The 23,895-nt window shown below is 53.0% G+C and overlaps 9 protein-coding genes across 9 annotated transcripts; 3 read left to right on the top strand and 6 right to left on the bottom strand.

Moving 5' to 3' along the window:
* Positions 1-144: 144 nt before the first annotated feature.
* On the bottom strand, positions 145-3,372 carry UMAG_03200 (Rad51-associated protein Brh2; the record flags this gene model as incomplete). Its single annotated transcript, XM_011391337.1, has 1 exon — positions 145-3,372. One exon carries the CDS (start codon positions 3,370-3,372, stop codon positions 145-147), a length of 3,228 nt encoding a protein of 1,075 aa, XP_011389639.1.
* Positions 3,373-6,055: 2,683 nt separating this feature from the next.
* Positions 6,056-8,251, top strand: UMAG_03199 (putative glutamine--fructose-6-phosphate transaminase (isomerizing) GFA1; the record flags this gene model as incomplete). Its single annotated transcript, XM_011391336.1, has 2 exons — positions 6,056-6,058; positions 6,155-8,251. The coding sequence occupies 2 exons, from the start codon at positions 6,056-6,058 to the stop codon at positions 8,249-8,251; spliced, it is 2,100 nt and encodes a 699-aa protein (XP_011389638.1).
* Positions 8,252-8,605: 354 nt separating this feature from the next.
* Positions 8,606-10,168, bottom strand: UMAG_10402 (uncharacterized protein; the record flags this gene model as incomplete). Its single annotated transcript, XM_011391486.1, has 1 exon — positions 8,606-10,168. The coding sequence occupies one exon, from the start codon at positions 10,166-10,168 to the stop codon at positions 8,606-8,608; it is 1,563 nt and encodes a 520-aa protein (XP_011389788.1).
* Positions 10,169-10,821: 653 nt separating this feature from the next.
* Positions 10,822-13,715, bottom strand: UMAG_10401 (DNA helicase; the record flags this gene model as incomplete). The annotated part of the gene is made up of 2 exons (XM_011391485.1): positions 10,822-11,052; positions 11,145-13,715. The coding sequence occupies 2 exons, from the start codon at positions 13,713-13,715 to the stop codon at positions 10,822-10,824; spliced, it is 2,802 nt and encodes a 933-aa protein (XP_011389787.1).
* Positions 13,716-14,515: 800 nt separating this feature from the next.
* UMAG_10400 (uncharacterized protein) lies at positions 14,516-15,684 on the bottom strand (the record flags this gene model as incomplete). The annotated part of the gene is made up of 2 exons (XM_011391484.1): positions 14,516-15,338; positions 15,440-15,684. The coding sequence occupies 2 exons, from the start codon at positions 15,682-15,684 to the stop codon at positions 14,516-14,518; spliced, it is 1,068 nt and encodes a 355-aa protein (XP_011389786.1).
* Positions 15,685-16,535: 851 nt separating this feature from the next.
* Positions 16,536-16,919, top strand: UMAG_03196 (uncharacterized protein; the record flags this gene model as incomplete). The annotated part of the gene is made up of 1 exon (XM_011391335.1): positions 16,536-16,919. One exon carries the CDS (start codon positions 16,536-16,538, stop codon positions 16,917-16,919), a length of 384 nt encoding a protein of 127 aa, XP_011389637.1.
* Positions 16,920-18,074: 1,155 nt separating this feature from the next.
* Positions 18,075-19,129, bottom strand: UMAG_10399 (uncharacterized protein; the record flags this gene model as incomplete). The annotated part of the gene is made up of 3 exons (XM_011391483.1): positions 18,075-18,321; positions 18,426-18,595; positions 18,686-19,129. 3 exons carry the CDS (start codon positions 19,127-19,129, stop codon positions 18,075-18,077), a joined length of 861 nt encoding a protein of 286 aa, XP_011389785.1.
* An 845-nt stretch (positions 19,130-19,974) lies between these two features.
* UMAG_03194 (uncharacterized protein) lies at positions 19,975-21,252 on the bottom strand (the record flags this gene model as incomplete). The annotated part of the gene is made up of 1 exon (XM_011391334.1): positions 19,975-21,252. One exon carries the CDS (start codon positions 21,250-21,252, stop codon positions 19,975-19,977), a length of 1,278 nt encoding a protein of 425 aa, XP_011389636.1.
* A 1,438-nt stretch (positions 21,253-22,690) lies between these two features.
* Positions 22,691-23,708, top strand: UMAG_10398 (uncharacterized protein; the record flags this gene model as incomplete). Its single annotated transcript, XM_011391482.1, has 2 exons — positions 22,691-23,325; positions 23,426-23,708. The coding sequence occupies 2 exons, from the start codon at positions 22,691-22,693 to the stop codon at positions 23,706-23,708; spliced, it is 918 nt and encodes a 305-aa protein (XP_011389784.1).
* Between the last annotated feature and the right edge of the window lie 187 nt (positions 23,709-23,895).

Below are 23,895 nucleotides of genomic sequence, written 5' to 3'. Positions count from 1 at the left end.
CACTTTCCACCGCCAACTCACTAAAATCGCGTTCGTTCGTTGACTGCCAAAGTTTCGCTTGAGCGATCAGACTGTGTGCGAGTTCAACATGATCTAGACGTTGCGACGTGTTCCAAGAAAGAACCGATCTGGGTTGCATCAACGCTAGGCCACAGGACGCCACTTTGTATCTCGCCGAGTAGAGAGGAAGACTTCAGCTTGGTCATCTGGTTTCCTCCAAGCTGATTTGGACATGGGCACCAAATTCGTCACCAAGAAGCGCCTGCCTTCGCGAAGCTCGTCTCCCAGCTGGGCTGCGTCCCTTACAGTGAGCTGTACTGCGCGAGCGTACGCATTTTTCCTTTTAGACGTCGCACCACTACCACCTACCTGCTGTGTCTTTGTCGACAAGCAAGTTGCAGGTGGTTGTGGTGGTAGACGAGCGTCTCTGAATTTCACCACGCGGAACTCACGCACTTTGCGTGGCGGACACAACCTGTCCAGCTCGGCGCTTAGGCTAGAACCTCGGATCCCGTCTTCTTGGAGCAAGGCGCTCTTGGCGAGGTTATGCAGCCATGGAACTAGACTCGTATGCCCTGCTGTGACCACTCTCTCCTTGACTGCTGATGCTGGATTTGGTTGAGCTCGGAGCTGATCGAAAAGCTGGTTGGCAAACGCTTCCAGTCGACCAGTCGGATCGTCAGGGATCGAGGGTAGGAATGCATCGCCCACCAGGTCGTTGAGCGCCTCTACAAGGTCGTACAATCGCCCAAGCTCGGCCTCCGCCTCGAGCTCCAGCTGTTGCATGGCATCTTCGCGTCTCTGAAGCCAAGCTTCTCGTTGCTCTGCTTCTTCTTGCTCGCCACGAGGTGCACCTGCATTCGACTTGTCGACATCGACGTACGCAAGCGGATACACTTTGGTAATCACAACGTCCATCAGCGAGATCAGCCCTCCTTCTGGAGTGAGACTTCGCAGACTGGCGCAGAACGGCGTGGACGCGAACCCGAGCTTGGCATCCCATGGTGCCAATGAGACCGAGTTGGCGGTAAGCACCAGATTCGACATGCGGTATGCGGACAGAACCTCTTTGCCCTCGCCGTGCGCGTCGAGCGTAGCGCCCATAATAGCCAGCTTCTGGCCGATGCGCAGGCGACCACGTTGACATGCGTTTGTCAACACCGAATCGATCTGTGCCAGGATGCGGTACCACCCGTCCGAGAGCTCCAAGATCGTGCATATCCGCGAGACAATCTCTCCGGACGGGCTCTGCACCTCGATCTCCTCTTCCAGGATCTTCGAAACCATGAGGACCATCGGCCTTGCTGCTGAAGAATCGTGCTCCTGGATGCGCTTGAGACACGAGCGCTGCGCCAAATTCACCTCGCGCTCGTAGCGGTAGAGCAGCTGACGAATGAGCTCGTTCCAGCTCCAGCGATTAGATGCGCTGCTCGGCTCGAGACGAACCATGGCTGCCAGCTTCCAGAGGATGAGCGTCCAATGGTTCTGTACCCAAGGCATGTCTGCATTCGAACAGCCCCTAGCGTGAAGCTCTTCAAGCGCCTGCTGCTGCATGAGCAAAGCACTGTCTGGACCTTCAAAAGCGTAGCGTGCAGCTTGAGAGGCGTCCTTAAGGACCACCAGCACCTCATCTGGGACGCCTTTGGCGATCATCTGCATCGATGAGTAGTATTCTGGTCTGCCAACGGCTGCTAGCTTGTGGCGAGGACCGTCATGCTGCATGCAAAAGACAGCGGACCCCTTCGAGATGTTTGATGACGCCTGACGCATTGAGAAAGACTGTCGAGGCGAGATTGGAGAGGCTCTGGATAAGCTCTGGGCTTGGGCGCGGTCTAGCCTACGCAGAGGCGACGCGAGATCTTGCAGATCCTCGGTTCGAGGACGTTTGCCTCCTTTGAATGGTGTTACAAACCTTGGCAGCGTTCGCTTGCTGCCTGTGCTGCTGCTGCCTCCAATCTCAGCCCTGGGCAACATGCCGAGCGAGATACGTTTGCTAGGCTGTGGCGTGGTGAAACGCAAGCCGGGTGCAGTAGCGGGAGTGCGCATCGGACTCGCAAGGTTCTGTCTGACGGGAAGCCGACCATTTCGTGTTTGCTTCGGAGTCGTGAAGGGATGAGGCTCGATTCGGCGAGTAGTTGGAGCCTGCGCCGCTGGCAGGGCGGTTACCTGGGATGTAGCTTGCACTGAAGCGACCTTGTCTTCCTCTGCGAGCGCACACTTTTCGCTCTCATTGATGGCGGCGGTTCTCTGCTTTGGAACAATCTCCTGCATTGGCGTCCGAGTGACCGTTGACAGCATACTTGGTGCATTGCCAAAAGATTGCAACGCTTGTGGGAGTGATCCCGTCGTGTGGATGCGTTTGTGTAGAGATGATTGAGAAGTTTGCGCTGGCGGGAGCAAGTCTGTGGTGTCGTCGAGCTGCATCATAAGCTTACGAGCCTTTTCGAGAGCTTTGTCGCTCAGTTTCACTTGCTTGCCATGGCCGGTCTGAAAGCCGACGAAACAAGGTTGAAGGAAGGACATTGTTTGACTACCTGGTGGCAGTTGCGGTGATTCATCATTGATAAACTCATCTGAATCGAGGCCAGAGTCTAGACCTGCTAGTGACTGAGGGGGTTCTTTCAGCGGTAGAGCTACATGTCTGCGAGTAGGCGGACTGAGTTCGATGTCGTCAAAGGCGTCTGGTTCGATGCCATCGAACAAATCGGCATGGTCCAATTCGAATGAGGCGTCCATCTGGCTCGGCGCGGCATCTGGAGGCTCTGGGGTGGTGTTGAGAGTCTGAGTTGGCGCCAGGATGCTCGACGAAAGTGGTGTGGCAGATTGTGGGTCCGATCGTTGAGGCAGCGATTCGAGCGTTACGACGCTCTCCTCAATATCAGCTTGGAGAGGTGTGATCTTTACCACATTGCTATTGGTACCATCGTCTGCTGTCTGTGATGTGATTTCTGAGCCATCCGCCATGATGGGCGGTGTAGGACTTGGTGCCTCCTGTTCGAACCCGCTTCTCTCGGCGATGTGCGGAGCAGCCGGCGAGTGCTCCATGTTGTGTTCGGATGACGCTGGTATGGATAGCTGTGCACCTTGCTGAGACGCAAATCGGCTCATCAAGAGCTGGGATAGTCCGGAAGAGCTGGCGTCCGAATGGATCCCGTCGTGCTCGCCCTGTGTCTCTGCACCATAGGATTGATCTATTATATGGCTGTTGATATGACTCTCGGAATGATCCGAGTTGGCTGACAGCGCTTCTTCGCTGATTGTATGGAGCTCTTCGAGTATGGACTGTTGCGTAGCGGCGATATCGTCGTCAAACAGCGGGTCGGCCGAACCGAATGGAAACGCGTGGGCCACCGAGGGAGATGCAGTGCTCATGGTCGGGAAAGTGTCGAGTGGTCTGAATTGAGTTGGGAAAGGTCCACGTGCAAAGCGTTCTGGCGTCTGAAGAGTGGAAACACTAAGCGCGCCGCACAATCGCAGCTGAGTACAACATCCTGTTTGCCACGTCAGTCGGCTTCAGAACCTCTTTGCGTTTCGATGATCAGAAGTCATCGGAAGGTGCCGATGGAAAGTATGTAGGATGGAGCAAGAGAGTATCAGTCGTGAGTCGTGGATGTGCTTCCATGCTGAAAAGTGTCAAAGCGCAGTCACGAGTCGGTTCGCGTCGTGTCGGTAAATTTATCAGTCGCAATTAACAAGTGCTCTCACGTCCGTGTCCAGTCAAGCCGTGCATCAGTCACGAGTGCACCTAGCTGGAGAGGCAACAGACCAACACTTTGCCACGCTTGCTTCAAGCTTTTTGACTCGTGACTATCATGTAAGTTAACTGCTATTTACATTACTTGTGGCTTGGTGGGGACCAAAAATCCAAATTATTGTTCTCACACGCTCACGACACGCTTATGAGGGAATGAGGCGAGGCGTTCAAGCGCCCTCTGACACACTCACGATTCGTGACTTGGAATGTTGTCGCGAGAGTCGATCAATCCGATCTGCGATGGCTTAGACTGTGATCGGCGATTGAATCTCCTTGGCGGATACTTTACATGGGCCAATTCAGGTATGAGTATGAGTGTGTAGCGTTGATCGGCGATGTGCTTGTATGGACGGACACCTGGAGAGGCGGGTTGGCATGCATGCGTACTGACGACTGTGTTTGCAATCGACCGGAGGCTGTTGACGCTGTCATGCTACGGCCGTTGTGAGACGTTCGCCTCAAGGAGAATTCATTCGATTTCAGGCTCAGTAGCTGACAACTGAGCGACCACGCCGCTTTTTCCACAGTTTGGCGTCGGAGAAAGCTGCCAAGCTTGTCATGTCTTGATGTTACGATAGGGAGTGTCTGTATGCAGAGCCACGTTGACCACCCCACCTTGCCTCATCATGGCAACCCTCTTCTTAACCAAATCAGACATTGCCCGTAAAGGCCGAGCAGAAGGCAGAGTCAAATGATGTGCTCAAGACCATCGATGAGGGTAAGATCGCCTCTGTTATGTTCTTGCACGTTGAAGCTGGCAAACAGCAAAGCAAGAAAAGGCACTTTTCGTAAATTAGATCTGTCTGAGCTGCGATTGGTGATTGCATCAGTGGCTCATGGAAATAGAACTCGATCTCACCGGTGTCAGCTCAATGGACTCGGCAGAAGCATATGAATATTTGACCGAGACCGTCGTGAGAGGTCCATTAAAGCTGTGCTGCAGCCGGGAGCCGGAATTCCAAGGTCCAGGGGTTGTTCGGCGCCATGCAGATTCGCATAGAGCCGATTTGAGCTTCAACTGAGACTTCAGACGGAGCGAACCGACCAGACTAGACACTCACGATTCGTCTCTTGACCGGCGTGAATGCTTCGATATCATCTCTATACGAGCAGCATCAGATCCGGGTTAGGAGCAAGCTTGCTTCTCTCGCTTCTTGATGCCGGAAGGAAAGTGCCTTCGGTGACAAACGGACAATTCTGAGTTGTATATACAGTAACTACACAGTATGACATCTGCAGATCAGCAACCACATCGATGCGATGATGAAATTGCACAGCTCCTCTACCAGCTGCCTCTGCAGGTTAAAGAAAAACAAAACAAAGACCGAAAAGGAGGGAGAGAAGACGAGAGCAGGGAGGAGCAGGGAGGAGCAGGCGACAGGGTGTGGTCTCGACCGAGACACGCCTCCCTTGTCTGGCGATGCGGATCGAGTGAAATCGACAGCGGTGGATGGGCCGACACCGTGTATGCCGATTTGCACCCAGACCGGTGGCTGTGCTGTGCTGTGCTGTGCTGTTTTGCGCCGCGGTGTGTTTTGGAACCCCTGTTTTGTTTTGTTTTGTTTTGCTTTGCTGTTTGTTTCCTATTCGGATCGTGGAATATTGATGATAGTGGCTGTTTGCTTGAATTGTGAATATTTCTGCACTTAGGTTACAAAATGTGATGTGTTGCGTTGGTTCGTTAGGCTCGCGCGGCTGAGCGAATTCTGTGTCAATTCGTGGTTTCCTTGCTTGACAGTCACAGGTGTAACGATCTGTATCTGCATGTTTGGCTGGATTCACGCTTGACGCTTGGCTCGAGCCCCTGTTTGGCTGGCGAAGCTGCCAACTCACATGCGCACACGCGCCCATTCGTGAAATTTAACTCGCCCCGACAAGAAAGATCAACAGAAGCAGCACAGCTCAGTCATGAGTCGCCTCCTGACTGTCTTGGCCAAACCAACACTCGTGACTTTCTCAATTCGATCTTGTGTGGCGCACGCTGCTGCCTCACGCCTCGGTGTGAGAGTGAGTTGCTCCCTTAGGCTTCAGTATCGGATCTGCTTTAAACTCTCGCCGTTGTCTTGACCAAGCCAGTCATCGCCATCGTCGTCGTCGTCGTCGTCTCCTCCTCCTTCCACCATACTCCGCTGCCCTTGGGTTTTCTTTTCTTTCTTGCATTCCTTGCTCTCGCCTTCGTCGCTTGCCCTATTTGCGTTTGATATATAGACATACATCTCGGCTCGTCTTGCCCTTCAGTCTCGGGCCACAATTACGAAGCGCTGTTGAACACCGGCTTGTTCACGCCTGTAAGCTGCAATCATGGTAAGTAACACATCAGCACGCGTCCATACCCCGAATTGAGCTGGAGCACCCACTGACCTAGGTTTTGGCATCATCGGCGCTCTTGATACACGCTAGTGCGGCATTTTCGCCTACATCAACCACTTGGTGGAGAAGGACCGCAAGCAGGTCATTGACGTCCTCGTCAATGGCCTTGCCCGTCTCGAGTACAGAGGTTACGACTCTGCCGGTATTGCGATCGATGGTGACACCGAAAAGGACACCCTTATCTTCAAGCAGGTTGGCAAGGTCGCTGCTCTCCGCAAGCACATTGACGAGTCGCCTATCGACCTTCACAAGGTTTCCATCTCTCAGATGGGTATGGCTCACACCCGATGGGCCACCCACGGTCAGCCCAGCCCCTTGAACTGCCACCCTCATCGATCCGACCCAACCAACGAGTTCACCGTCGTTCACAACGGTATCATCACCAACTTCAGAGAACTCAGGATGGTCCTCGAAAAGCGTGGCTTCAAGTTCGAGAGCGACACCGACACCGAATCCGTTGCCATTCTCTGCAAGTACCTTTACGACTCGGCTCAGGGTCGCAAGCCCGACTTTACCTCGCTCATCAAGAGCGTTGTCAAGGAGCTCGAGGGAGCCTTCTCCTTCGTTTTCAAGTCGGTCCACTTCCCCGGCGAGGTCGTCGTCGCTCGACGTGGTTCGCCTTTGCTCATCGGTGTTAAGACCGAAAAGAAGCTCAAGGTCGACTTTGTCGACGTCGAGCTTGGCGGTGCTGTCGACGAGACTGGATTTGGCGATGCTGGTCTCCTTGCTCCTCCGGGAGGTAACCCGTCGGGCCCAGGCTCGCTTTCAGTGCCCAACGCCAACAACAAGCTCCTTCGATCCCAGTCTCGCGCCTTCCTTTCTGAGGACGGCCTTCCACAGCCCATCGAATATTTCATCGCTTCCGACGCCTCCGCCGTTGTCGAGCACACCAAGCGTGTGCTCTACCTCGAGGACGATGACGTCGCCCACATCTCCGAGGGTGAGCTCCACATCCACCGACTCCGCAGGAACGACGGTCTCAGCTCTATGCGTTCCATCGAGACCCTCGAGATGGAGCTGGCCGAAATCATGAAGGGCTCCTTCGATCACTTTATGCAGAAGGAGATCTACGAGCAGCCCGAGTCGGTCGTTAACACTATGCGAGGTCGTGTCGACTTCGACAAGCGACAGGTCAAGCTCGGAGGTCTCACTGCTTTCCTCAACACCATCCGCCGTTGTCGCAGAATCGTCATGACGGCTTGCGGTACCTCCTACCACTCGTGCCTCGCCACTCGCGCCATTTTCGAAGAGCTGACCGAGATTCCCGTCTCTGTCGAGCTCGCTTCCGACTTTTTGGACCGCAAGACGCCCATCTTCCGTGACGACGTCTGCGTCTTTGTCTCCCAGTCTGGTGAGACTGCGGACACCATCCTTGCCCTTCGATACTGCTTGGAGCGCGGTGCTCTCTGCCTTGGTGTTGTCAACACGGTCGGTTCCACAATGTCGCGCGAGACTCACTGCGGAATTCACATCAACGCGGGCCCCGAAATTGGTGTTGCATCGACCAAGGCGTACACCTCGCAGTACATTGCCCTCATCATGATGGCTGTTCAGCTTTGTGAGGACCGAATCTCGATGACCGAGCGAAGAAAGGCCATCATCGACGGCCTTCACGCCCTTCCCGACCAGATTAAGACCATCCTTGCCCAGGACAAGGCGCTCCAGTCGCTCGCGCACAACACGCTCGCCAAGGAGCGCTCCCTGCTCATCATGGGCCGTGGCTACCAGCACGCAACCTGTCTCGAGGGTGCTCTTAAGATCAAGGAAGTCTGCTATATGCACTCGGAAGGTATCCTCGCCGGTGAGCTCAAGCACGGCCCACTTGCCCTTATTGATGAATCGATGCCTGTCATCCTTATCATGACCAAGGACTCGCTCTATCCAAAGGTGCAGACCGCTCTCATGCAGGTCACAGCACGAAAGGGTCAACCCATTGTCATCTGCAACGACGATGACCAGGACATCAAGCCCGGCATGAAGACTATCCGCGTGCCGCGCACCGTCGACTGTCTACAGGGTCTTCTGACCGTCATTCCTCTTCAGCTCCTCTCATACCACCTTGCCACAGCGGCAGGCGTCGATGTTGATTTCCCGCGCAACCTTGCTAAGTCGGTGACCGTTGAGTAATCACGCCCCTGTCCAGTACCAAGACCCCCTTTTTTGTAAATCACGAACACTGCGCCAGTCACTTTGATAACTACAAGCCAAATCATAATGTGAACATCTTTTCGGCACGCACACAGCGTGAATCACGTGAATGCTTGGCAATTCTTCGGCACGAACTCAGAGAGGCTTGCTGCAGGTTTACGATGTGATTGAGAGGGCGCGTGGTCAGCTCATGGGTTTGATCTGGGCGCACTAACACAATGGAGATGCGATTTACGATTGTAAGGCGGTTCTTGATTGTGTCCAGATGTGAATCGAACAAAACATGCGAGAATCGTGAATGCACAACTGATGATCGGAAAAGAGAGTCGATCTTCAAGCTAGGAGACCGAGCCAGAGCGAGGGGTTCTCTACAAGCTGCTTCCACCTGTTTACAAGTCTTGCCAGATCGGCGCCTTCTACGACCCTATGATCGCCGGTAAACGAGACTGACATGATGAGTCTTCTGACGATCTTGTCTGGATCGGAGACGCCGAGTGAAGGGATCTCGGATGCGAACCTCGGCAGGACTCTGCTCCTACCCAGGGCACCGATAGCCAGCTGTCCCGTGGGAGGCAGCAAAGGGTGGGTGTAAGTGCCACCTCCTACAGCACCGACATTGCTCAAGGTGATGGTGCCTGTTGGCTTGAGGTCGGCAGGTGCAAGACCTTTCGACGAGCCCGCCACGGTTTGGAGCCGAGTGATGAACGCGGACACGTCGTAGATCGACTTGGCCTGAACGTCGGTGATGCACGGAGTCAGTAATCCGACCTTGCTGGTGAGAGCGATGGAAACGTCGTGCGATGAACGACGGACAAGCTTCTGGTCGCTGTTGAGCGTCGATCGGAACATGGGATGCTCGTGCAGCGCCAGGCTCATCGCTTTGACCAGCAAAGGTAGCAGAGTGAGCTTGGTGAACGATGCATCGCCGGCTTGGGTGTAGCGTTCAGGGATGGATTTCGAGAGGAGAACGCGCACCTGATCCAGGTCGGTCACGTCGATCTCGTCCGAATACGCAAAGTGCGGAGTCGAGAGCGTGGCGGTCATGGCCTTGAACATGGCTCGTTGGACCGGTGTCAGGTCAACGATTTCGGTCGTACCCGCTGCGAGAGATGAAGGGGCCGAGCCAGATCCCGACGTTGACGAGGCGGATGACGAGCTCGAATTGGACGCCGCACTTGAAACATGCTTGAGAACATCTTCCTTGGTGATCCTTCCATCTCGACCAGTGCCGTGCACCTGAGCTAGATCGACATTGTGTTCCCTCGACACCCTCCTCACAGCCGGAGTTGCCAAAACACTGCGGTCACTGGCAGCATGACCACCGCCGTTGGAGTGTTTCTGTTCGGCAGACATAAACCCTTCCATATTCACCGCTCTGGACTCTGACTCTGTCGAGGAGCTTGTGACCTCGGCTTGCTCTGCTCGCTGCTCGCCCGCATCGCTCGCTTCATTCTCGCCATCCGACTCCATCTCGATCTCGCACAACGGATGTCCGACTTTGGCTACATCGCCTTCCTTGTGCATCAGCCTCTTGATTTTTCCAGCATACCTCGAGGTGATCTCTACACTCGCCTTGTCCGATTGAACCTCACAGATCGGATCGAACTCCTGCACCACCGCGCCCGGCTGTACGAACCACTTGATAATCTCGCACTCGGTAATGCCTTCACCCACATCCGCGAGCAGGTATGGCTTTACCTCAACAGCTAGCCTTCGAGGCGTTGTCGCGAAACTTCGCAGCGACGTCGAAGAGCTTCCGATGACGATGGGGATTGAAGCGGTTGAAGAGGGTTGTTGCACGTACCTTCGCTTGGATAGCTGTTGTGACAAGCGCACGGTGGGGGCGGCAGCACTTGCCAGCTTGAGGCTGCGACGCAGCGCTGTGCTTGCGAGCATGCTTGTGTATGCTGATTCTACCGGGACGTTCAAGCGACCGAGCATCGAGATTGCTGGGTGGTGATGATGAGGATGCAGATGGAATGTGGATCGAGGGGTTGCAACACGCAATGCTGTACAGAGTGTGGGGTCCCCGCTGCCAAAACGTCAGCTACCGAAATGTGCATTCGTGATTGTGGTGAGCCGCTTCGGATTTGACGGTCACTGACACGCCACGCCGCGTCCAAACGCGCTTTCGGAATCGGACGCCCGAAATAACAAAAACTCACTTCCTCCACACAGCATCGTGCGCAACTCGTGACTCGGCTTCTGCGGATGCATAGACAGTAGATCAGCACCACACCGTTCATCTTACACTGCGTTCGACAGCACGGCTGTGTCATTGACGGTTGTTCCACAGACACTGTACTGTGCTGTACTGTACGTCAACTCCAAAAGTCGTTTGCAGGTCAGGTCTATGTTTGCACGGCTCACTGGTGAAATTCGCGGGCAATTTTGTGTCAACGAACATGCTTTGATGTCTATTCCCGACAAGTCATCGAAAGCCGCCACCGTTCGTTCACTGCCGCGAGGCGACTTCAGCCTCAAACAGCGTGGACAAACAAGCAAAGGGTGATCTACAACGAAGAGATAGATAGTAGCATTGATGTGCATCAATTTTTGCGATTCTTGAAGAATGCGGCTGTCTGTTGGACCATGCTGCCGAACCGGTCAGCTACAGTGACTTGGTCGCGGATCCATCCTGGTAGACGCTGTTTGATCTCGGGCCGCGCGTACCTTCGATCGAGCAGGATGAGCGCTGCAAAGTCGTTCTGATGGCGTACTGCTCGACCGATCGATTGGTTGACAGCCTTCATGCAGAGGTTGATGTACAATTCGTGGCCCTGGAGTGGCGGCAGCAACGTGTTAGACATGTACTTTGTCAATACTCGTTGCTAGAATGACTAGAACCGAAGAAAACAACTCTATGACTTACCGGGTCGCTTGGTTTTTGCGATGCTGTAACGCATGCAGTCGACTCGTGCTTGATTGCCAGTTCACGTACATACTTCATCCGCTCAGCTAGCTCCGGGCTGTGCATATTGGCGAATGGCATACCGACCATGACAACGCCTCGGGCAAGGTTGTCTGAGAAGTTGATTCCTTCCGACAGCTTGGCACCTACGACCGCAAACATGATCGCACCACCACTCGATACTCCCGTCTTGACATCCTTGGCCCGAATGGCTGCCGTATACTCGCCCAACACCTTGTCTACTTCCATGGTTGTCTTTGGCTCGATGAAAATCTTCTTCTTGCTACCTAGCCTCTGCAGCAAGCCTCCTGACGCCGCATCTTTCCACCTCGCCATCAGTTTGTCGAGAAATGCATAGGACGGGACGAACACTACCAATCCGGCGGGCACGATGTTGCAAACATTGACAAGCGTGCGACCGAGTTCATCGATTAGCTCTACATTGTCGCGCGAGTCAAACTTGAACTCGAAAGGAAGCCCTTTTGGACTTGCAGACAAGACAGAGACCATCAGGTTGCTGGCGGGTATAATGTGACCACACGAGAATGTCACGAGGCGATCCGGTGGTACAAAGGGAAGCAATTGTTGGCGGAAATCCGACATGGGCTCCATCGTTCCTCCAGCCAAGATCACGGAGCGTGCTTCGTCGACAAGCGATCTGAAAACGTGCGATGGGTTGAGCAGCTGATACTTGGCTCGCACGACGTTCTCGCCTGCCGAATTGGTCGCGCTGCTAAGCACTACTCGACCGTCTTCGGACCGGTTGGCGAGCGAAAGGATGAAAGTCTCAATCGCATGCATGCTAGAGATGGCACTTTGACTTGCGGAGCGTATCGAATCGGGTGATGCATTTTCGAGTAGAAGCTTGGGCGGATGTCTGCTCTTGTTGGTCCGAGTGCCATTGTGTTGGTTTACTGACGCCGCTGCCTGCTGCACCGCCATCTTGCTGTGCTTGTCTGCGTACCCGCTGATCTTTCTTGCGATCTGCGTTTCCTTTAGCCACGTCTCGAGCGTTACGAGGTTGATCTGGTCCAGATTACCAGTCAGACTCCTCACCAAGTCGGCCGCTGACAAGACCAACTCGGCATTCGTCTTTCCCTCCGCAGCCTTCTTGGAGAAAAAGGCTGACATGCTCGACAGTACTTTGCGCACCTTACGCAGATTCTGCTCATTGGATCCCTTTAGTCGCAATGCAAACTTGTCGAGATACGTATCGATTTGCTCGGACGCCTGTGCGATCTGCTGCGAGTCGATTGTTACCGAATGCGTAGAGAGGATGGTGTCGATCAGATTGTGTGCCTCATCAACCAAGACGATGCATCCTTCGAGGCTGATGCCAAGTGCATTGCGTGCATCCTTCTGGAGAAGTAGGTTGTACGGAAGTGTGATAAGCTCGGCTTGCTTGGCGCTGCTGCGCGCAGCGAAGTACGGACAGGTGTTGGTCTGTTTTCCCAGTTGTACAAGGTCTTCGATGTCACCTACCTCGGCCATGGCAGCGTCGCGAAACTCCAGAATCCGGGAACGCCCGGTCTGATCAAAGGGAGGTAGAGATGAACATTTGGTCTTGCCCGTTTTTCCCTTTATCAGCTCGATACATCGTTCGTTCATTGCTTCTGAGCCTTTGTTTCGGCCAATCCGTTGTACGTCTTCGTTGATGCACATCTGCTTGCGACTTCCTAGAGGAATTGTGCGAATCGGTAGTGTTTCGGCATGGATGATATCGACTTGTCCAAAGGAGGTCTTCTTCAACTCAGCGACAAATTGCGAGAGCTGTGAATGCGTTCGACTGGCATAGATGACACGAGGCAGTGTTTCAGGTTCATCTTCGTCCTCACGACCTCGACTGCTGGCTTGCTCATATTGCTGCATTAGTGCGCGGACAGCAGGTGAGAGGCTCGAGTCGATCTCGACCGACGTTTCGGACAAAGCAGTCTTGGAGTAGGTGGCCATTTGGAGCGTCCTCGCACTCTTGGCACCTTCTTTCTCATCTATCAGGAGGTCGTCATCCGAGTCCTTATCATCGTCGTCGTTAGCCGAGCGACGTTGCCGCTTAGCAACCCTCGCTTGGGCATCGAGCAGAACTTGACCGTCTTGGAGGCTTTTTTTGAGAGCGGCTTGCTTTGCGCGAGCAGCAGCAATGCGATCTTTGAGATCAAGCTCGTATGCTTCATGTTGCTTTCGTCGGAGTTCATTTTTGTGCTTGACGACCCAGTCGGGCTCTTGCTGCGTTGCTGGGCCGTGGTTCGAGCCGTGAGTTTCGCCGTCGTTGGTGCTTGTGCCGATGGTGTGCCTTTGTGCATTTTGCCTGAGCCATGTGAAGGCAGCACAAATGAGTGAAAGCGACTTGCCTGTGCCGGTTGGACTCTCGAACAGACCCACTTTCCCGTCTTCGATGGTAGAGAACACTTTGCGCATCAAGTCGAGCTGAATCGAGTAGGCCTCCGCATATGGAAAGTGGAACTGGCGCGAAGCAAGCTCGGAATCGTTGCTGGTTCCGGGGGTTTCGAGCTTGAGAGCGTTCTGACGATGCATCGTCGAGTCATTCTATATGGTGAGCTACGGAATCCACGACAAGCATCCCGCTATGCTGAGGTCAGAAGATCGAGCGATGGTGTGTGGCAACACCAGTGCGAAAGGTGTTGCTCTTCAGTGCCACGAGTCGTGAGTCACGAGTGTTGGTCTGAATGCACCATCATCAGTTGAAAAAAAAAAAAAAAAAAAAAAAACAGCCAAAGGGTATGCGACTCTTGGGAAAAAAAACGCCTCGACGCGTAAAGTGGAATGAAGCTCAGACCCAGTCTTGGGTGCAATCGTAAATCATGTGTGTCAGAACGTTCGTGATTGACACGGCAAATCTTGAATGTGTCAAGCTACGAGCATCTTGATCAAAGATCGCTGCTTCTCGCCCTCACGTCTGCCTTGCGCCGGTTCATCTGCTTCAACTTGGTCGACTCGAGTGAATCGTCATGAGTAGAAAAGCGCAAGGTCCTGGAAGGTGACTATGAAAGCGTTGAATTTAACAAAGTACAGCGGAGCACGTGGCACACGGCAAAAATAAAAGTCTATGCGAAGACGAGAATGCAGGACCCGAGCTGGTGGTTGCGATCAGCAAGCACACGCGGTGCTAATCTGCCTTAATCCGGGGAAAGCAAGCCGCATACGTGCGAATCGTACATCTCTTGACAGAAATGGATCGAGGAAGCGAGGGAGCAAAAGAGTGTGGGGGCGTAATTTGACATCTAGAGAGAAGGGATCAAGATTGCAGCGTCCATTGTGGCAGATGAGAACCGCCTAGCAGTCACAATAAGTGTGAGCAGGGAAGAGTGGGGTGTTTAGCCCTTGTGCGTCTTGAAAGCAACGAGACCGGCAAGGGCAATGCCGTAACCGAAGAATTGGAGGCCAGTAACAGTGTCGCCGAGGAGAAGCATGGAGCCCAGGATGAGCAAGATGTCCTTGATGACACCAGCGAGAGTCAGCGTCAAGGAGCTGGCGGCGCCGATGAGGAAGACGGCGGCAATGTTGAGACCAAAGGCGACACCGGCGTTGGTGAAAAGCACAAAGGGACCCAAGTTGGAGATCTGGAAGAACGGAACGAGGCCCTCGGTAAACGGGAGCACCAAAGCGTTGATAGCAGCGCAGACGGGTGCAAAGTAGTAGAGCGAGACCAGAGGGTCCATCTTGAGGCCCTGAAGGAGGACCTGGATCATGACGAGACGCGAAGACTCGAAAGCGATGGCGAGCACCTGGCAGATGAAACCGGACATGGCAAAGTCACCCTGACCGTAGGAAGCGAGCGCAACACCAAATGAAATGCATCCGACGATCATGGTAAGGGTGCCCGAGAGCTGCTTGAGGCCAAAGGCGAACGAGATGAGCAGCACAGCAACAGGAGTAAAAGCCTTGAGCATCTGGATGAAGCTGACGCCGAGAGTGAGATACGCCATGTTGCTGAAAATGAGCGAGCATGAGAAGAGGGCGCCGATGGGGAGAATGTTTTTGATCCATCGTTCATTGGTCATCTCGACGTTGGCAAGACCGTCGAGAAGGTGCGTATACCTCGCCAACAGACGTGTGCCGACGGTAGCAAAGGCCATGTGGAAGGTGGTAAGGAAGACGGGGAAGGGGAAGTTGAGCTGCTTGGGGTCAAGAACGAATCTATAAATACAAGAGGGCAGAGGGTAGAGGTCAGCAATGTCCGTTCCTTTGAAAGAAAATTGAAGCAAGACAGCAGCACTCAATCTTTGCTGGCTACTTACTTGTTGTAGACGATGACACTGCTCGAGAGGGCGATCCAGAGGACGATAATAACGGCAGGGTGCATCTTCTTTTTGTCGCTCTTGGCGCCGCCGCCTGGAAGGATGCCGTTGGTGGGTTGTGCGCCCAAACCACTGTGACCGGGAGTGCCCACAGAAGGCGTGCGATGGCCTGTAATAGGGTCGTGACCGGCCTTCTCATCGATTGAGAGGCTCTGCATTGGGAGCGAGGTGTGGTCCTTGGACATTTTGGACGTGATGACCTAGTGGAAGTGGATTGCAATGATGCTTGATGAAACAGTAAGAATGGTTGGCTCTGAGCGAGAGGGACAGAGGTGGTGGTGGCGGTGTTGGTGATGTTGACATGATTCACGAATGCCAACAACCAAAGCTGACCAACCATCAGGAGCAGCAGCAGCAGCAGCAGCAGCAGCAACACGTCTCTGAAAGCGTGGGAAAGTGCGGCGTGCAACACCCCAGCTTAGCGTCACAAGAGAGAGGCGTGAGGCAAGCGCTGAAGAAAATTCGCAAAATGGGAATTGTGAATGCGGACCGAGGCAGCTCTCACAGTCTGTGCGTCCACGAAAATAATAAAAAAGGTAACCTAGCAAGAAATCAAAAACGAAAAAGCGGGATCGAATGCTTCGGGGTGCTCTTCCACCCTGATATAACGTTCACCATAGTAATCTACAGGCTCCGCTGCCCTGTACAGCCACGTTCACGTTCCACGATTCACGATTCACATATGTAAATTATTAGCGATTATTCGTGATTGTTGCTGTTTTTCTTTGGGATTATAGTCGTGAGTGAGTCTACTCGAATTGGCAAGCGCGGAGGTGAGCAGTCGTGAGTCCAATAAACAGAATCTGGCTGGCGCTGCAGCTTCATCGCAGTCACGAGTAACGAGGCAGCGTTCAAACTTGTTTAAAAAACTAATCGTCTCGAATCTCAGAACTTCGGACACTTGTAAATCTAGATCGGCATACATGCACTGCACGCGTGTGCGTGCTCTCGCTTCCCGCACTGTATAACTATTGTTCGACTGTACTCTGTCGTACACTCACGACCAACTAACTCGTGTCTATTCGACTGCTGTGAAATGGGCGTCTCCTTTCGGTGCTCCGCTCGATTTTCTAGATCGAACCTGAAGATTGATCAAGACATTCACGATTATTCATATTCGTTGGGCACACTCGTGACTGGAGCGTTATTCGCTCGCCGGGCCGATCCGTATCGAATTTGTCGGTTTCGCTTGCTCGATTTCAATTCTCGCGCCCACACTGTGACTGATGGCACGCAATCCTTGGCTGACAGCCGTTGGACAGAAATAGTGTTCACAACTGAACTTCACGATGATCAACACACTTGTGCCTCGCCGCACAAGTCTGGGAACCCTCAAACAGTGACAGCGCAAGCATCAGCTCAGCCTTGGGATGCAAGACGAGTGCCAGATCACCAACCTACTGGCCAGTCGTTTTGTTGAAAACTAGCACGACAGCCATCAACTCTACACATACTGTATGTTAGTAATAAATTCTCATTCATCTCCCAAAGAAGCAAAGCCAAGAAGAAGGAGAAAACAAGACGTCTCGCACACGAGACAGAACAAGTGCTACGTGGTTGAAACACCCCATTCGCTGCTTGATTGTTGAGAAGACACACTACAGCCTAATAAAATTCTGCATCCATCGTGGCATGACTTGCCCATTCTTCTCTCTACCTTGACCATTGTACTTGGCGGTCTCATTGCACTCTTTCGCTCGTGATTAGAGCGTCTTCTGTGCAAAAACAAAAATCACAATACAGTATATGCACGTCGCTCGGCGTAGTGTACGCTACTGACGCATCTCCCCTCGCCGTGCCGAGAACGCGTCCTATTCCGACTCATTTTGGCGCATTCCGGGTACAGGATCGACTCGTTCCATGTGCTAAAGTTAGCGTACTGTACATGTAAGCTCATCAACGTGCCACAACAAGCGCTCGTCTCGTTTCGGTGGGCAGGAAAGATCGAACACTTTCGTACTTCGGGTCGCGTCTCCGCCGCTTCGGTGTCCAAAAACGCTAACACATATAGCTCTTTCTCCGTGCAGCCTACGGCTCGGCCTCACGAGAACACCAACCTACAAGCCGCGACTCTTGCTCTTACAACAAGATTCGCTCCAGTCCGAGCGTGCCCCAGCCTCCGCGCTCAGGATTGCTCCTTGCGTACCTTGAGATGAAAAGGAATTACCTCAGTCGAGGGCAAAATTACCTTGATTGCGCATCCCGAGCCCGCAACGGTGCTGGCATAGTCACGCCTACGCCGATGTCCAAATCATTTCGCCAGTTGACGCCTGGTCGTCTTGACAGGGTCCACCGTGCTGCTTATGGAAGCCGGCCATGTAGCCCTCTGCACTTGCTGCAGATGCGCCACCATGGAGCTCGGTTTCGACGGACAAGCTAGATCAGTGCAGAGTGCGTTTCCCCTCTGTGCAAGAAACTCGCCCATCTCGGACACATCTTGAGGGGCAATGGTATGCCTGTTGTACTTGTACCCCGTCATTCTTTGGTCACCGTCATTCGGCCGATTGCACCCTAATGTCAGTCAGCCTGATAACTTGAAAGCTTTGCCTAGTTACAGCCAGGTTCAGCCGTGGTTCTATCCTGATTGCCCCTGTGACTCGTTGAAATCGTACACGTCCTTTTGGATCGCTTCTGCTGCTTCGGCTGCTTCGTCCTCATCAACGTCGAAAATGTCGGTCCACGTCCACCGGCTATCTTCTGCATCTTTGGGCCACTGTGCCACAAACTTGGACGGATCCACCTGATATTGTTGGCACGCTCGATAGAACGCTCCTGCAGCGAGTACAGGCGCCTCGAATATGACGCAAATTGCGTCTCTCAAGCTGCAATACAGAAATGCCAAGTGGACCAACTTTGTCAGCAATCGCTCATTTCTGCCAGATTCTATGGTGGTCGTGGCACTACTGCTGTTGCTGCCGTTCCTTACCTGTCGTTAAGAGTGGTCCATGCGACGCGCACCACATCAGCATTGACATTCAATCGACTGCATGCTTTTACTAGAATCTCGTGCGGTTGTTCGACAATCAAATCAAAACACAATGTTTCGAGCACCGTCTCTTCCGAAAGTAGTATGATATCTCTCCAGCGAGCAAACTCCTGTTGGCGGTATTCAAAGTTACATAGTAGAAATGTTCAATATGTGAGGCCATAGCGCAAAAGGGCCCGTGTTCGAAGCAAAGGTCTTACCTTGCTGGAAGGATCGGCTCGGAACGTGCGTTCCGCCCAGCGTTGATTTCCTGAAGGCGTCTTGTCGAAGGATGCCATGGCTGCATCAATAACGCTGAGGAGCTTTCGATGCGATTCCTCCACTTTGCATGCCAGAAAAACGCAGGTGGCTGCAATCTCGTAGTGCGAGTGTCCGATCTTGCTTGGTCCATACTCGAGTGGTTTACGCATGTAGAAGCGATGCAAATAGATAGCAGCCGTATTCATGACGTGCTGTGGCAATCGCATGTACTCGGCCATTCTGTAGATCGCGTTGACGCCCTTGTAGCGCCGCTGCTTTTCTTCGACCGGATCCAATCCTCCCTGAAGCACAGATGGTGTCAGCTCTAGGTCGGATTTGGCAAACAACCATTGGTCGTCCGGTACCCGGACCGTCGATAGACGTGTGTCAGTAGCGCCTGTCATGTTGCAGACATTCTTGATCTGTGTGTGTGTGCAGAAGCTGTGGGTAGACGGGGGGGAGGACTGTGTTGCGTTCACATCTTCTAGATTAACACACGTACAATTCGTGATTCTTTCTGAACCGGATCCCGGAACTCGTGACTGCACCCCACAAAACCTCAGGCAAACCGTGAATCACGAATGTGAATTCAGAAGCTTGGAGATTTTAGAATCACAAAATCACACGATCGAAACTGGAGCATGTAATTGCCCAAAACAAACAACGCCTTCTGTTGGATACCAACAGCCACTCTGTGACTTTGCCTCTGGGGGACCAGGGATGACGCTGCTTCTTTACAGACGGCAAGTCCCGCTTCCAACTGACGGCACACGGCAGCTTTGTATCATTATACTATAGATTGCAGAAAAGCTCTTTTTCACGCAGAAGAAGACAGTTGAAGTACCGCGGATGGTGGCTGCTAATCGACACATTTGTCGAAGATGGAAAATCAACTTGGTTCAAACTAGCCATCAAGGCGACCAACTTGCATGGCCTCTGCGATGAAACCTTTGCTAATTCACCGAAAGCGAGGTCCTCTCTCTCTTCCCTTGCACGCATGCGAATGCGCAGCAGTGGCAGCAATAGCAACAGCAACAGCCTGCACAACAGCGACAACAACAAAACTTGATGATCAAGGTAAGTATAGGCACATAAACGCTCCATGGTATTACGGACTTTTCCACGGACATTGAGCTGTTGTATCACCTTTGGTCAAAGAGCCCGCGGCCTATGTCAAAGAACAGTGAGAAGAAGCAGGGTATCTTGTAGAGAAGATGCAATCTTGATGGAACGATCCAGTGGCTTGAGATCAGTGTGACGTTGCAGCCGGCTTGCCGCCCATCCATCCTTCGCCTGCTTCGAGTAGATTGACCATGCCAGCAAAGAGAGCGGTGGTCGTGGGCCCTAGAAAGCCAGCACGCAGCTCTTTGGTCTCTTGATGAGGCAGAGCCGCCGCCTCCTGCTCACCAACGGGACCATTGTTGGAGCCTGGGTCGCGATGCTCGGCGGCTCGCCGCGCAATGCGCGCATCACGAGCTCGCACATAGCGCATGCGTGCTTGCTCATCGGATCCTGGTGTATCTGTGTCGGCCTCTGCCTGCAGTCCAAAGCCGTGATCTGGCCGGTTCTCGTCATCTTCGCTGGAGCTATAGTCTGTTGATTGAGCACGCATATCCTCAAACCATTGCCCAAATTCCTTGCGGTCATAGTCTTCGGGATTCTGCATGGCCTGGTCGATTGCCAAAGGGATACTCAGTGTCACTCGGGCAAGCTGCAGAGTGAGCCTTAGTCGACCTGGAATGTCAAAGTACGAGAGGCCTCGTAGGTCCTGCTGAATCTCGTAGAGGCGCGACATTTCGTTGAGCAGGACGCGCGAGTATCTGCGTGTGGCGCGCATGAGGCGCGAGAGTGCACGGAATTTGGCCTCAATGCTGCTGATGTTGGCGTCACTGTAAGTGCCCAAGCCACTGTCGGCGAGAACCTTGAGCAAAGCTTTGACTGACGTAAAGTCACCCTCAAAGAACTCAACGTATACGGTGAAGAGTACATCCTGGAGAGTAGCATCTGCAAATGCTTCGCCAAATTCGTCGTCGAAAGCGTCGTGCGGTGACTTTCCGTTGAACATGGAATGTGTGTGAGGGGAGAAATCGTATGCTTGACGAGATGCGGGTTTGGACAGTGTCTCATAGGCAAAGGCGAGCTTCTGAAAAGCAATGGTCGAGTTGGGATAATCTGGGAACTTGTCCGGGTGACAAGATCGACTTCTAGTGAGGAAAGCACGACGAATCTCTTCGTTCTTGGCATTCCTGTTGATGCCAAGAACCTTGTAGAGATTGTCCTCTTCGATGATGTCTTCAATGACCTGAACCTTGGCTTGGAAAGTATCGGCATCGGCATCGGCAGTTGTCGCAGTGCTCTCGAAAAGATTGGCATCTTCATCTACGTCGCCGGCGTCCTTCGATTTGTCCGAAGCAGGTCTGCCACCATGAGGTGCTGGCCGTCGGGCGCGATTGACTTTACCGATCGGAGCTCGTCGCGATTCCTCGCTAACAGCAGCTCGATAGAACATGGACGATATGAACGACATATTGGAGAGCTGGACTCGGAGGCCCGTCAAGATCGATTTGGCTGTGATTGTATGCCTCCCCAAAAGGGCATGGGCTGTGGTCCTTTGGACGAGGTTGTGAAGCCAGCGTGGACGTTCAGCTTTGCAACCACATGATCGAGGAGAGCGATACTACAGGTGGTTGGAAGCTTCGTAGGAAGGCGTATATATTTCGCAGTCTCCAGATAAGCAATGATCTAGTTTACTTGTCGAGCTCAAGGACTTGGCAGGCCAACGGTATGGAGGGTAGGTTGCAGCCTCGATGCTACTGTATGACTATCGTGTATCTGAGTCGCAGAAGAGATGGAGCAGGGTGACGTCGCAGTCTCTAGGCTGCGAAGAAGATTCGAAGTGCCCAGTCGTAAAGTCGGTCGACGGGTATCGTATCGGTGCGTGTTGAAGGGAAGAGCGGGTGAATGGGAGGAGATAGCGAACAGTGAAAGTATGTTAACACCACTTGATCTCGGTGTGATAAAGAGGTGAGCTGCAAGGAACAGCAGCAGCAGCAGCAGCAGCAGGCTAAGGGTGTGTTCTCGCCTTTCACAAACAAGATGCCGAGCTGATCTAGCAACTCACGCTGTGACTGACATAGCAGCCAGATTCGTGATTCACGATTATGGCAGGCAGGACCCTGTTAAGCTGTGAGTGCAACTCGCGGCTTTGAAAGAAACACTCACACAAGTCACGAGTCTAAAATTCGAACCACATGCTGCGCTGTTTATTCACGATTCGTGATTGCTTGTAAAAAGAAAGTCGAACATCAGACCTTTCACGTCCACACAGTCACGTCTTCCACTCACGACTGTTACTTCTTTTGTAAAGTTGATCGGCAAAGTTGTCAAATTTCTCAGAACACAGAACTTTGCTCGAAATTTCATCAAAACAAACCCAAACAGCAACCTTGAACCCCTCTGAGTTTCCATTTGATTTACGATTCACAATCTCGAATCACAAATTATTCAAGAGTGTCAGTTGTGGGTGATGTTGGTACACTTTGCCAGTCACAGAGTGCATTCACGATTTCCACGGATCCGCCTTTCACGGGTCATCAGGCGCCACAAGCAACCATGAACTTTCACGTTTGTGGCACTCATTTTCATCACCCGATGTGTTACAACCGATCGATCTCACCAGTCCCGATCTGGGCGTGGCCCACGCGCGGGACATTCACGATTGTTTCCTCCTCCACCTTTGTGCTTCTTGCTTTTCTTCTGGGCTTCTCGGCTTTACAATCGTTCCAAACGTTATTTTACTCTTCTGGCATATGCTGCATCCTTCAAAATCTTTGTGGTAGATAGCGTTCACATCGTCCGAGATCTGCCATCAAGGCATATCTCAACGTCACAATGGTGCTGTGATCCCAACTGCGGTCAACTTCGATAACAAGTCGTTACCAATTTCATGCGTACAGCTGGGCATGATGCTCAATCCGCTGGCTACCTGCGAGCAGCTCGCGCTCACTCCATCTATGTCTGAAGGCCTCTCATTCGACCTTGAGATGGAGCTGCGCGCGCTAGGTTGCCAGATAATCCAACAGGCGGGCATCCTGTTGCAGTTACCTCAGCGCACCCTCGCTGCCGCACAGGTCTTCTATCAGCGTTTTTGGTACAGCTCTTCAATGTGCGACTTTTCCGCCGACGAAATTGCAATTGGATGTCTACTACTGTCCACCAAGCTTGAGGAGACGCCGTGCAGTCTCCGTCATTTGATCGGCGCCTTCCACTACGTCAACTTTCACCTCAATAAGAGCCGTCGACATTCCGAATACGAGCCTCCTTCCCGCGATTCTTCCGCTCTGATGGCTCTGCGCGATGCGGCCGTCGTATCCGAGATGCAGATTCTCAAGCGGCTCGGCTTTCAAGTGCACGTTACGCTACCTTACGCCCTTTTGGTCAACTACTTGCAGGTCCTTAGCCTCACCGATCCAAAGCTCAAGACAAGAGTTCGACGACACCACGGGTGGCATCCACACGTCGCCCCGATGGAGCCAGTTGGGAATCAGCAAGAGGAGACTGTGTCGCTGGCACAGTGTGCATGGTCATTTCTTAACGATGCGTAAGTGCTCATGCCTTTCAAAGTCTCGTGCAAATAGAAGGCCAAAATTCACTCACGTTGCTACCTTTTTCTCATCATCCGTCCGAATTTCGCCTTGCAGCCTTCAGACGCCCGTGCTGTGCATCGTAGGCCCGCACATCGTTGCGTGTGCCGCTATTGCACTTGCAACCGAGATGTGTGAGCCTCTGGTGCGACTGCCCCATCAACCTGCCCCATGGTGGCTGCTCTTCGACGCCTCCGAGGCCGAAGTCATGATCGCTGCTTCGCATCTTCTTTGGCGCTACCATCACCATTCTTTGCAGACCGATCTGGCCAAGCTGCTGGATCGACATGAGCTGAAACGCTACCTTGCAGCCCACTCCGCCAATCTGAACTCATGTTAAGACAAGATGCAGGTGCATCCGAGTTGCTAGCCTTGCTTGGATAATTTGACTGAAATGTTTCATGATTGAATGCTGTGATTGGGCAATGGCTGATATATTCGTTTTACGATGAGGTCCAAAGGACGTTGTTTGAGCGCTCCGGGGTTGTGAAAGCGTGCATCGCTATGATCGACAGACTGGGAAGCCG

Source organism: Mycosarcoma maydis, chromosome 8, assembly GCF_000328475.2.
Source record: "Mycosarcoma maydis chromosome 8, whole genome shotgun sequence".
Lineage (NCBI taxonomy): Eukaryota > Fungi > Basidiomycota > Ustilaginomycetes > Ustilaginales > Mycosarcoma > Mycosarcoma maydis.
Note: the sequence above shows the minus strand (reverse complement) of the source record. Positions and strands in the feature narration are given on the sequence as shown.